At 42.7% G+C, this 13,475-nt stretch overlaps 2 protein-coding genes across 2 annotated transcripts; both read right to left on the bottom strand.

The window, feature by feature from the left end:
* Window positions 1-2,411: 2,411 nt before the first annotated feature.
* On the bottom strand, window positions 2,412-4,405 carry LOC125768105 (histone PARylation factor 1-like). Its single transcript, XM_049435324.1, has 4 exons — window positions 4,121-4,405; window positions 3,209-4,039; window positions 2,643-3,138; window positions 2,412-2,569 (listed from the first exon to the last, which is right to left on the bottom strand). The coding sequence occupies exons 2-4, from the start codon at window positions 3,988-3,990 to the stop codon at window positions 2,513-2,515; spliced, it is 1,335 nt and encodes a 444-aa protein (XP_049291281.1). The 5' UTR covers window positions 3,991-4,039; window positions 4,121-4,405; the 3' UTR covers window positions 2,412-2,512.
* A 4,910-nt stretch (window positions 4,406-9,315) lies between these two features.
* On the bottom strand, window positions 9,316-12,252 carry LOC125768103 (ATP-dependent RNA helicase DDX42). The gene is made up of 4 exons (XM_049435322.1): window positions 11,769-12,252; window positions 11,616-11,700; window positions 11,349-11,521; window positions 9,316-11,275 (listed from the first exon to the last, which is right to left on the bottom strand). Exons 1-4 carry the CDS (start codon window positions 12,044-12,046, stop codon window positions 9,433-9,435), a joined length of 2,379 nt encoding a protein of 792 aa, XP_049291279.1. The 5' UTR covers window positions 12,047-12,252; the 3' UTR covers window positions 9,316-9,432.
* Window positions 12,253-13,475: the final 1,223 nt, after the last annotated feature.

Below are 13,475 nucleotides of genomic sequence, written 5' to 3'. Positions count from 1 at the left end.
GTTTTTGGTTTTTGTACAGGTCCTAAGCCTACTTCAACTTATCGAAATGTGAATCGATACGATTAAATGCTCAGAACGATGGTTTCAGGTAGGACGATGCTTAATATTCCGTAGTAGGCTGGCTCAACAAATGGTACAAGTGGTGCGGTTTCCAGAGAGTGTTGGCCAAGTGAAAGTATTCTAGAACGCAAAATGAACCGCATTTTATCACCAGAATATTATTTGGAAGCAATTACACGAAGATTTTACATTTTTGAGTTACTCAGCGGAATTGTAGAATGGTTGTGGCGCCGGTATCTACACCACAGGACCAGGGTTCCAATCCTATCCGGGCCAAAGCCCCGTACGCAGGACTGACAGTCTCGCTACGGGTAAATGAAGTCAAGGAAAGGCAGCAATGACAGGCCAAGACCAGTTGAAGTTGTAAGGAATTTTAAAAAGGAAGGAGAATGAAATCAATAACACGTGTTGCCTGTCCAGGATGAAAGCAGTAGCTGGTGAAGATGTTGATAAAATTACTAGGATCGGGGAACCGGGCCACCGGGCCGCAATTGACCACAGCCAATTTTGAAAAACAGCGAAAACATCCATTAATATAGTGAGTTAAACTGATCTCATGCGTTGTCGGTAAGGGTAAGGAATGTTGGAATCTCCTTAGACATTTTATTCAACAAGTTTCTATATTTTTTGGTTGTAGACAACGGAATACATGTCTGCGCTACGAAAATATTCCTTTTCCGTGGTCGATCCTACAATGACGCACCATGAAATCAGGATTGAAGAGACGGGCAGTGTGCCACAAATGTAGTTTTCGCAGGTTTCTAACAAAATCTTTCATACTTGAATTTTCCCTATTTTGGCGATTGTATTAGAATTATTGTGCGCAATTCTGACGGAGCCAAGTCCGTTGCGCAAATGGATAGTAAATTGGAAATTTTAGATGGTTGAAAAGATGCAATTCCACTATGGCCGGATTGAAATTGACCGTGACCAACTTTCAAATCAGCAAAAAGAACGTATAATTCTCAAATCGGATCGTTTCTTTTGGTTATAGCAGATGAAAAACATATGATGTTCGAAGTAAATTGGCATACTCAGTCTGTAAGGCTGGATTTAACTGTAAGTATCGTAGTATCGTCAAAGTTTACCGTTGTATCGACACAACACTGGTCAAGTATTGAAAACGCTGCCCTTGATGCTTAATAACTAACTAAGTGTTTCGTTTGGGGAACGCGTTTGAGGTTAGAACCCAGGCAAATCCATGCCGATAACAGGTCGCAATGATATCCTTCTACATGTGACGAAAACTCAATAGAATCGGCATTACGTAGATCTCTTGCGTAGCCCTGTAACCGGGCCTATTAACTAGTTTTGTAAAAACTGCAAAAAAAAAAAAACAAAAACAGAATTTTTAATATTCTCAACTAAATGGTATTAGTTGGACAAATAAAAAACCCATCTTTCTTGAAAGTTTCGTTAGTATTAATGGTTCCGAAATAATTTTGAATATCGATTTTGCTGGTCCTATCAATGGTCAACTTTTCCGTTATCAAATTCTTTGATTTGCACGTTTCGGAATTCCCTCGACTATAGTTTCAGAGGGGAAGCACTTTCTCCGTGACGTACTCAATATGTGGCCGCCTGGAAAAGTGATCGTGAAGCATGACTCCAAGGTACCGAATCGACTTGGAGGAAGTCATCCGTGTTCCGTGGGATGTGTTCGTTGTTCTTCCTCGTTGACGAGATCATCAACGCGTCCGTCTTGGCAGGTACCAACTCAAGAAGGGCTAGGGCACATGATGAGGATACTGGACTCATGCCCCACCCCCCAGGGTGATGCTGGTCAGCGAACCGCTTAGCACGAGACGTAGAAGAGCACAGCGAGCTGGTTGCCTGGATCAGGTGGAGTCGAACCTATTGGAGATCGGATGCAGCCGTGAATGGAGAACTGCAGCCCTAGATCGAGATTCCTTGAAACGGATTGTGACCTGACCATGTCTTCGCAACGTGCTCGACCATGAGCAGGCGAAGAAGAATGTTAATGTCCTTCTCGAAAATTGGCATGGTAAAGGATAGCTAATTCGTTCGTCCGTCAGGTCTTTCTACGAGGGGATGATCCGAAGGGAATTTGAAACCCGGTCCTGTCGTGTGGAATTGGCGCCGTTTATCACATACACCACCGGGCTTCCCCTGCCACATGTACATGTCGCGATTCACACATCACCACATTTTCATTATAGACTTACTCTTATAAAAATAGAAGCCATAGGTCACCAAGCGATACGAAAAATACTTTAACACCTATTCTAGTATCTACCGAATGTGTAGCGAAAATTTCAAACAAATTGGTGCAGCCGTTTAGGACAAATTCGGTAACATACATAACGCCACGAGAAGTTTATATACGTATATAGATTAAAGATACAATTAAGTAGCAACAGTAAATTTATTAGGCCTCTGTTAATATATGTTGAGGCATTGTAGTAAGAAAACATTATATATTAAACATTGTTCAATTGTTCGCCAACAAATCCAAAGAAATTCCTTCATTGCGTTTATCTAAATGAGACTGGAATCATAAAGTGTAAAAATTGTATATAATTGAAAAAAAATCTACTTATATTTTTCAATCACTTACTTACCTTAATGATTGCTATATATTGTGGACGTTTAGCCATGGAGTAGCCAGTAAAAAATAGTGGTTTCATCACTTCGGTTAAACATTTCGCTCCGGAACAGAATAAATCCGTCGCAAGTTCAAGAATTGTTCCGAAGTCACATTCATCTACCGCCAAATTGGCAGCAGTTATTACGGGTTGTAGCTCTTTCATTGCCTCCTGATATTTGTTTGCATTGGCCGATCGATCGAGTCTGTCGAACTTTGACAGGATAGTACGAAGATTAGCATCACTCTCCAGTAGTGGTCTGTAGCCCACGTCGGTATTTCTATCGTAAGGCACAACTAACCCGACTTTGTGAAATGTTTTACAAACAATAAGTTTACTACGAGCTTTTTGTTCGTTGTTAGCGTTCAAGCATAATCCTTTTTCCCGTGTCCATTCATTGATATGCTTTTTCATTTCTGTTATTTTGTTTTTGTTGAATGGAGTAACAGTGGCAACGTGTTCCAAATAGTGCCTAATAGTGTTGGTAGAAATTTTTTATTAGATTAATAAAAACAATATTTTCTCTGCTTATATATACTTACATTAGTGCATCGAACATGTTTTCTCCAACAATTTTAAACTCACACCCCTTATTGACATCGTTCCATGCCACCAAACCAGTCACATCATCTGGGCTGTCTCTCCAGTATCCGTAATGTACACCAGTCCCTTTCTGTACCATCACAGTTTGAAACTCTGGAGGATCATAGTAGAAACGCCAATGCCGTAAATAATCACCCGGTTCATGAACTTTGACATTCTTAAACTTTCCAGCTAGCACATCGTAAGGACCGACCAGTTTTAGTCCAAATGGCAAAAATATATCTTCCGCCTTAATGTCTCCTTTTACTCCCTGTTCGGTGCAGAACTCCCACACACTATCGAAACACGGCGCCATTTCAACAAGAAATTTGTGTTTGATGAAATTTCTAGGATCATCGCACAGTTCATTGTACTCTGCTTGCTTGGAATATTCGATTTGTGGATCGTATAAATCGCTCATCATTCCAACGCTTAATGGAATCTTTGGCAATGTGTAGCTTTGACGAGGTATACCATGGTATTCGGAAGAAGCATCGTTTTCCTCAGGATTGTGAACATCTTTTTCAGGGGTCGGAGGACGTTTGCACCGTTTGATGTCTTCCAAATGTTGATTGGTTTCTTCTTTCATTCTTTTGTTAATCAAGCTATTGGTCGGTTGTGCCGAAGACGCTTCGATTGTCGAGGCACCGTTTGTAGATTTCGAGGGATGTGCATATTTCTCTTTATGGGCTGGATTTCTTTGATAACAATCGGCTCCATATTTGCAATTCGGTTTATCCATTGAACGATAGACTTTCGTTTATTTTTTCTTTCTTCGGCAAATTGTTGCGCTGAGGGAGTATAGTTAGTTATGTTTGTACATTTAGTAAGTAAAAGTTTTCGATGCACCGTTCTCGCAGCCATAACGATACCTTAACTTAGAATTGGAACCACTTAGTTATCAATGTCTCCGGTTTGTCAGAACTGCATTCGTTTACACAGTTGAAATCTATTTTGTTTTAAAACTTCAATTTTAATCACTTCATAGTTCGCACTGTTTGGGATCTTCGCTGGACTGATGCAGCAATTCGGCGCTAGTTGTAAACAATATAACCCAAGCAAAAAGTTTCGACTTGTCAAAAGCAAATGGCGGAATGTCTCCCTCTAAACAGTATCCCGTGCCTGCTCGCACTTACACTGAGCGAAAGCCGCTCTAATAAGTTTTCTCATGCTGTTCGCTTCTCTTGCGTTATGCCCTCTCGCTCGTACTCATTCCACACATGCTGTCCTGCTCGCACAAGTCATGTTTGTACTACTGTACACAACCATCGTGTGCAATCCGCGCGGTTGTCTAAACCAGTGTTCCCCAACCTTTTTAGTACTGCGGACCACTTTTGGCTAAAGTCTGAAACACGACCCCCCCCACTCACGGTCACTCATTTGAGTGACTTTTTTTCGTGCAGGGTGGTTCGAAATCGGTTGCGTGTTTTTTTAATTATGTTTCGAGACACAGACACCTAAGGGCATGGCCGTCGAAGAAGAAAATGTAGCAATTGGTGCCATCTATCGACCACAGGTCAAAGAGGCTAAAGTCTGAAACACGACCCCCCCCCCTCACGGGTACTCATTTGAGTGACTTTTTTTCGTGCAGGGTGGTTCGAAATCGGTTGCGTGTTTTTTAATTATGTTTCGAGACGCAGACACCTGAGGGCATGGCCGTCGAAGAAGAAAATGTAGCAATTGGGGCTACCGTAAAATTAGGAAACCGTAAAATTTTCGGCTAAAGTCTGAAACACGACCCCCCCCACTCACGGGCACTCATTTGAGTGACTTTTTTTGGTGCAGGGTGGTTCGAAATCGGTTGCGTGTTTTTTAATTATGTTTCGAGACACAGACACCTGAGGGCATGGCCGTCGAAGAAGAAAATGTAGCAATTGGTGCCATCTATCGACCACAGGTCAAAGATTGGCGATCCGTTGGAGCTTTCGCTGTAGAAGTTCGGTAGTATTCTAGTTCAATATATTTTAACTTGTGGTAAGGATCACGGTTGGAGCTCAACTAACTTCCTAACCATTCACAACGGTTACTTATACATTTTCCGATTGCAACACTTGTAATGCCAACCTACTAGATTCGTAACACCCCCTCTCAATCGGTAACTCCGATTTCTGCTCGAATACGTTGGAAACTGGTAACATCCAACGCTTTTGTTTTTCATAATGTAGTCCCATTGCAGATGTTCCTTTCAGGTATCTCATAATGCGTTTCAGTGCTTGCCAGTGATCCTCCGTTGGTGAATGCTGGAATCTTCCCATATAGGCAATAGGGTAGTACAGGTCAGGTCGCACGCATAACATTTGATACATTAAACTGCCTAATGACTCCCGGTAAGGTTGCGTTGTATACCTTCCTTCACGTTTCAATTTCAGTCCTTTTTCCATTGGATTTTTCGTGGGATTGCATTGAGTCATGCCAAATTTCTCTAAAATTTTTAAAGCAGCTGCCTCTTGTGACAACTTGAGTAAACCATGGTCCCGGTTATACTCTACTCGCATCCCTAGGAAAAATTTTGTTGGTCCACAATCGGTCATTTCAAACTCATCAGCAAGTTTACTCTTCAGTTTCTCGATTGTTCGGATATTTCTTCCAACTACCAACAGGTCGTCAACATATAGTACTAAGTACATCTCATCATCTTCAACAGTAGACACATACAGACAGTAGTCTCTGTTCGATCGTCGAAAACCTAGCTTCAACAACGTCAAATTGAACCGTTCGTTCCAGCATCGTGGAGCTTGTTTCAGACCATACAGCGACTTCTGAAGTTTGCAAACAATACCTGGTCTCGCTTCCACTCCTTTAGGAACTTCCATGTAAAGATCTTCTTTCAAAATTCCATAGAGAAAGGCCGTTTTTACATCCATGTGGTGTATGTGAAATCCATGATGAACAGCAACGGCCAGTAACACTCGAACCGTATACAGCTTCGCAACAGGTGCATACGTGTCCTCAAAGTCGATACCGGTACGCTGCAGGAATCCTATTACTACCAAACGCGCCTTGTACCTAACATGGGGTCATTTTCCACACATTGTTAACTTTCATTGAGTTGAGTTCATCCTTCACAGCCTGATACCATAGATCACGATCATCTCGACCGTCGATATCATTAAATGTTTCAGGAACGTCTGATGAGAAGGGAAAGCCGACAGCACAAGCACTGAATCCAGTAAAGTAATCTCGAAACTTACTTGGAAAACGGCGCTCCCGTTCGCAGCGCCTCAAGAACTGCTTATCATACGAACTAGAAGGCAAGTCCTGACCTGAACGCGAAGGGAGCGCGGAATCATTCGTATCCACTGCATCTTCGAATTCATCTAACGGTTCGACTTCTTCCTCTTCACGTAATCGTAAACGTTCATCCGGGGCATTCTCTACAACAGGTTGTTCGTACTCTTCTTCTTCTTCAACGACATCTTCTAGACATTCTTCCCCCTCTTGCTCGTTGAGCCATGGTAACACCAAATTTTCTTCATTTTGTTGAGGCGAGTAAGCTATTGTTGGCTTCACCTGAATTCCCTCTGCTTTATAGAATTTCTTCTGGTTGTTCGAACAATACTCGCGTTCCTGATCCACAGTGAGTTTTGAAATTTTCGTACCACATGCAGCAGTCGCCATTGCGCAATATTCTTGAAATTTTTCAAAAACTTCCGACTTCTTTCGGATTGCTCTGTTTCTCGCACTTTTGAATGGTTCACGACAGTGCTTACCCATAACACACACGTCACAAAACTTGAGCTTCTCTGGCTTGAATTTCACACCGAGGGCTGAGTTTTCACGCACCAGAATATTCATGATACCTTCACTAATGTGTCCAAGACGACGATGCCGGAGGTCAACACATTCCGATTCAATCATACAAGCATTTTCACGATGGATCTTCATCTCTAAAGCATAGAGATTTCCTAGCTGATTCGCTGTTGCAATCGTTGCGCCATTCAACTTCAAAATTGCTTCCTTACTTTTGAAGCAAACTTCCACACCAGCCTTAGTAAGCTTCTTTACCGACATGACATTTTCTCTTAGCGATGGAATGTATAGAACATCTTTCGCAATCATCGGTATGCCTCTATTACTCAATCCACTGATGTCACCAGCTTCTTTAGCCACGAGAGTTTCTCCATTTTTTGCTACGTTTATATATACCGGTTGTTTCAGGGCTTTCACAGATATGAAATGATGCTTCGAATTAACCATGTGAGCACTGGCGCCTGAATCCAGTAAGAATTCGACCTTTCCACCAGATAGTTTCTTTCTTCTAGCATCATTCACCATGAATGCAACCGATTTCGACACGTTAGCAACGTTGGCGTTTGTCTTCTTCCAGCAATCCTTTTTCATATGACCGTTCTTACCACAGCCATGGCATTTCCCGGAAAACTTGTAGTTCACATTTATTTTTCGGTGATTGCTAGCGAACGCAGTAGGCTTTTCGTCACTACTATTTTGTCGATCCAAACGCTTAGCTTCATCACTCAGTAAACGGGTTTTCATCAGCTCGTATGTTAATTCGCTTTCCGGAAGATTCTCCAAGGCAGTCATGAGCGGATCGTACGACTCCGGAAGAGTCAAACTTAAGGCCGCACAAACATCGCTTTCTTCCAACTTTGAACCGGCCACTCGGAGCTGCCGAATCAGGTCTTCAAATTGTAGAAGGTGGGAACGCAACGATGTCCCTTCCTTCAAATGAAGACGAGCGATCTGTTTTCTAATAACCATTTGCTTTCCAGCTGACTTTTTCGCAAAGGTATCTTCTAGAGTTTTCCATATGTCTTTTGCCGTGCCGCACTCTCTAATACAACCGAGGTATTCATCCGAAATCAGACTTACCAGTAAGGATTTGGCCTTGGCATCCATTTCCTTAAACTTGGCATTTTCACCGGCCTCTGCCGGAACATCCTTTACCACAGCATCCCATACTTTCGATGCTTCAAGAACACACTGAACGCGGAAATTCCAAGTATCGTAGCCAGTTCCGGCGAACTGGGGAATACCGTGAGCGGCTACTTCTTTGTGTCCTGGGCCCATAACCTGTAGAAGTTCGGTAGTATTCTAGTTCAATATATTTTAACTTGTGGTAAGGATCACGGTTGGAGCTCAACTAACTTCCTAACCATTCACAACGGTTACTTATACATTTTCCGATTGCAACACTTGTAATGCCAACCTACTAGATTCGTAACATTCGCGAATAGCTCCGGCCACAGACATGGTAGCGATTAGTGGTGCATGGACGAAATCTAGCCACAAGTGCCATCTAGCCATGGCCAGAAGAAAGTTTGGCGATATCTTGGATACCGGCGGAGCTATGGGGCAAATTCGGGCCAAAAATGAGGAAAATTTTATGGTTTCACAAACAGCGTATGGAACTTGGTTCCTCGATGAATAAATCACTTTTCACTATGCGAAAACCTCCTTACAATTTAATAGTAATTGTAAAAAAAATCAAATTCAGGCCACATTGCATAGTCTCCGAACCACCCTGTACGAAAAATTGACACGCAGATGAGTGACCGTGAGTGGGGGGGGTCGTGTTTCAGACTTTAGCCAAAGTCTGAAATAAGGACTCCCCCTCTCACGGTCACTCAAGTGAGGGCTAAAGTCTGAAATAAAGAACCTCTCACGGTCACTCACGTAAGTGACTATTTTTCGTGCAGGGTGGTTCGCAATCGGTTGCGTGTTTTTTATATAATGTTCCGAGGCACAGACACCTGAGGGTATGGCCGTCAAAGAAAATGTAGCAATCGGTGCCATCTATCGACCACAGGTCAAAGATGGGCGATCCGTTGGATACCGCCCGAGTTATGGGGCAAAGTGGGGCCTAAAATTAGAACTCATAAAAATAGGGTTCCTCCCCGGGAATTCGTAAAAACCTAACCTAAACCTGCTTTGCATGGCAATTGTACATGACTGTTCCTTAGAGTGACCATTTTTAAACAATCGCATGTATTAACTTGCTTGGTCCCCATTACATTCAATATATCGCTAGCAGTGATCGGAATCGATGCTTAAAATTTATATGCGCTCTATTTTAATACGTTATTTTAAAAAAATGAAGAATCTCCAATTTCAGTAGGTACTGAAAATAAGACAGTTTATTTTGAAACGAAATTATAATCCATAATTACATAGATTTCTTTGTTTTTTTTTGCATCGAAACCTTATCGAACTCTAATTGCCGCGTCTAATTCCATCTGCTTTTTTTCTTTCGTGGAACCATATCGTTTTGGGTTGAATTGTCTTCTGTTTGTTCGTATGATTCAACTTCACCTGTCGGTTCAGATCGTGAAAGCGTTGGTTTAACGAATACCCCACCCTCCGGTACTGTTTTCTCCCATGTTCTATCGCTCGATGCTTTAAACTGTGCGTTGTAATGTGCGCGAAATGTTTCCCGCATTGCAGACAAACGATCGGTTGCTGGACCCTTCGAAGATCCTGGAGTAGGTTCAGAAGATTCGACATCTTCCGATACCGGGGCAGGATTCAAAGAACGACCCATCGGACCACGATGAACTGCTCGTTGGCGGAATCCTAATCCTGCTCCACCCACATTTAAATTCTTACCTTTATTCACTTGTTTAAATCGGCTATTCCGAAACCAGGAGCTTTGCATGGCCAGTTTCATCAAATCTTCTGGTACTTCTTGGTTTGCTCCTTCAAGATTACGCACTAGATGGCCAGAAAATTCTTTATCCTTGTCCGTAATTAATGTATAGGCCGTACCTTTCTCCCCAGCGCGTCCCGTACGACCAATACGATGGGTATGAGTATCGATATCTCGTGCAATATCGTAATTGATCACGGTTCGAATGTGTGGAATGTCGAGACCACGAGCTGCAACGTCGGTAGCTACCATTATATCCACATCTCTTCGCTTAAACCGAGTGATGACAGAGTTACGTTCCGACTGGTCCATATCTCCATGTAGTAAGACGACATCGTTCTCTTTAAGTCGTAAATTGTTGGCTACTTGCTCAGCGTCGGCTTTTTTCGTAACGAATATCAATACGCTACCCTCAGAAAGCATCTGCACCAGATTGGTTAATAACCAGCTCCACTTGCTTGGTACATTGGGTAATATAACGATATGCTGCGTCACGTCAGAGTTTGCTTCTCCTAAGTCGCCATGAATAATGCGCACCGGATCCGTCAAAACATCACGAGCAAGTTTTTCCACTCGTTTTTTGAAGGTAGCACTGAACAACAGTGTCTGTCGATCTGGGCGAATATGGTTGCAAATTGAACGAACCTGCGGTTCAAAGCCCATGTTGAACATTTTATCAGCTTCGTCCAACACCAGATACGTTACTCTTTGAAGATTGGTTGCTTTTATTTTTACCATATCTATCATGCGACCCGGCGTAGCAACTACTATCTCCGCTCCTTGTTCGAGTGCTTTACTCTGTTCCCATTTGGAACCTCCACCGTAGCAGCAACAAATACTTATGTTGTACACCTTTCCGAACTTCTTTGCTTCACTGTAGATTTGCAGTGACAGTTCTCGCGTCGGTGCCAAAATCAACCCTATAGGACCATCTCCGGGACCTAATTCACGTTGATCCATAATGTGTACAAGCATCGGCCACAGAAAAGCAGCTGTTTTACCACTGCCAGTTTTTGCTATACCAATGATATCCCTTCCACTTAATGCAGCTGGAATCGCTTGAGCCTGTATTGGTGTCGGTGTGCTGTACTCCGATTTCCGAATTGCTTTCATCAAAGATTCATCAAATCCGAAGTGGGCAAAACTCGTGACAGGGTGTGGTGGCATTGGGCCGCTTACTTTAACACCAAGCGTTTGGCGAAGTTCCTGTATCTTGGCACCCGAGAGATTGACAATATCTTCGTGAGGGATGTAGAAATTTTTTTCAAACTTCGCATATTCAATCTCCGAGTGATCAATGGCGGGCAAGGGATCAATATCCCTGCGTCTGGGGGGAGGCACTGGATTACCATCTTCATCGTATTCCAGTTCAGCGTCGGATCCTTCATCCATTAAACCGGCATGAGGATTTTCTTGCATGTAGCTAAAGAGAAACATAACAAGAAAGAAACATAACTCGTGGTCCTTGGTATCGGACATTCATTCACTGGACGTACCGATAATAGCTTTCCTCGTCATCTTCATCGTCAATGTCTCCGCGGGTACCTTTCTTAGGGTCCACATGTGGTTGAGGAATTTTCTTATTTTCTATTTTCACTTGTTCTTCGATGCCAGCCATAAATGCGTCTAGCGGATCTTCCTCTTCGTCGGATGAATTATTGGCCTTTGCCTAAATTTTTAATTATAAGAGAGACATTATTCGTAACATTAACATTCATGGCAAGTAAAATTTGTTGTAATATATATGTGATTCGAATACTTACGCTTGTATCGACTGCCGATGGAGAACCAGGTGCCGGTATATATTCTAAATGCTGTCCGACAGGTTCATCTTCCTCGTCAAAATACCTTAACATGTTTGAAAAAATGTTTAGTCGAGATTATGAGAATCTTGAATTCATAATGGCACTGCTTACTCGTCTTCAGTTCTGCCTCGGCGTTTTCCTACCGAATATTGAGAGGGGCTCGCAAACTGATGCATGGATTCTATTGTATGATAACCATGTTTTGAAATGCCTGGACCTTGATTGAACGACTTAGGCGGAGGTACTCCTGATGATCTTCCGCATAAAGAACTAGGTGGGGGAACAGCGTTAAGGGAATAGTTGCGGCTTTGGTCCTTTGTATTATTTTGCGGCTGTATTGTTCGATTACGACGCATCTGAAAACTAAAATTTCCTCGATTTCGGTTCATTTTTGTCGCGGGGTCTCACAGAGCAAAACTTTGTATCGGTTTAATGTTTCACAAGATAAGACGAAGAGCACGAGAAAATAACAAAACTTTTGGGAGGAAAATCGATTGTAAACTATGGATGAGTTTTTTCATCCAAGCCAACCAGGGAGGATCGCACCATTATGCTACTCATGACGTTAGAAAATGCGAGTCAACAATTTGACAAATATGTAAATTACCCACGCAACATATTTTTCACAAATGCCGTCAGGAAAAAAGTGCCCACTAGTGATGGTAAAAAAGTTTCCAAAAAGTGTTGGAACCGGCAAGGAAACTGCCGGAGCGAGAACCAATAGTTCCGGAGTAGACTCTGGAACTGGAACCGATTTCGGAACCGGAGACTATCCACTAACCAAAGATGAATCCGAAGGTCAAATCGGAGATTACGCAGGAGTTAACTCTGGATGCAGCATCGTAGTTCCGGAATAATCGGGTATCAACTCCGTAGTAAACTCTGGAATTTCCGGAGTGGATTCATGACTGCGCCCGGTGTGCAAAGAGCGAGAGAAACGGACCATTTTGGTCCGTTGAATGTAGTTTCGGTAAAAGTTTCGGAAAAAGTTGATCGCGACGGTTTTCCTCTCCGAAACGTGATTATTTTTAGAGCGGATCCGTGTAAAAAGAAGGGTTCTTTGATTGTTTGTGTAAGCCGACAAAGTTTGATCAAGTTAGAATTATTTCCATCTCGTCCTGAATTGTTCATCCTGCCTCTTTCCTCTAGCGTAAAACCCACACTGTGAAGAGCTCAGTTTGCTGTGCGCTAAGTCCAGGGCGGACTTGTTGTGAGACTTAGAAAATTTTGAATCTGTTTGTGCGTGTATGATGCGCGGAGGATTGGAAATGTGCGCATTTGTTTTGTGCAGTGCAATATTCAAACAAGTGTGGCGATTTATGTAGAATTTATGTGCCTTTTCAAACCATTAATGTGTGATGTTAATTTTTTCCTTGCACTACGTGCTTGCTTCGGCAAGCGCATTAAACAGAAGTGAGGAAAAAAACTTTTGGTACATGTTGCGGAAACTTGCTGGTTGATCTAGTGCAGTACGATCAACAAGCCGCAAATTAGTTTTCTCCTTTTTTTGATGAAAAATGATGTCAAATATCCTGTACGCGCAGGCACAGGATTGTCTTCCTTTTGTGCTTCTTGCCGGCGACGTTCGCCTTTCGCCCACCTCAATCCTACATGCAGTGAAGGATCGTGTCTTCTTCTTGTGGGTTTTGCCCGCATCGTATGCACTGTATTCCTATGTGCAGTGCAGGATCGTGTGTACGTGTTCCTCTTACGCTGTTTGTCTGCATCGTTTGCGCACTCTAACCCTATGTGCAGCGAGGGATCGTGTTTTCGTCATCCTCTTCGACATCATTCGTACGTGTGCATTCCATGGTGCAA

Source organism: Anopheles funestus, chromosome 3RL (assembly GCF_943734845.2).
Source record: "Anopheles funestus chromosome 3RL, idAnoFuneDA-416_04, whole genome shotgun sequence".
Taxonomy (NCBI): domain Eukaryota; kingdom Metazoa; phylum Arthropoda; class Insecta; order Diptera; family Culicidae; genus Anopheles; species Anopheles funestus.
Note: the sequence above shows the minus strand (reverse complement) of the source record. Positions and strands in the feature narration are given on the sequence as shown.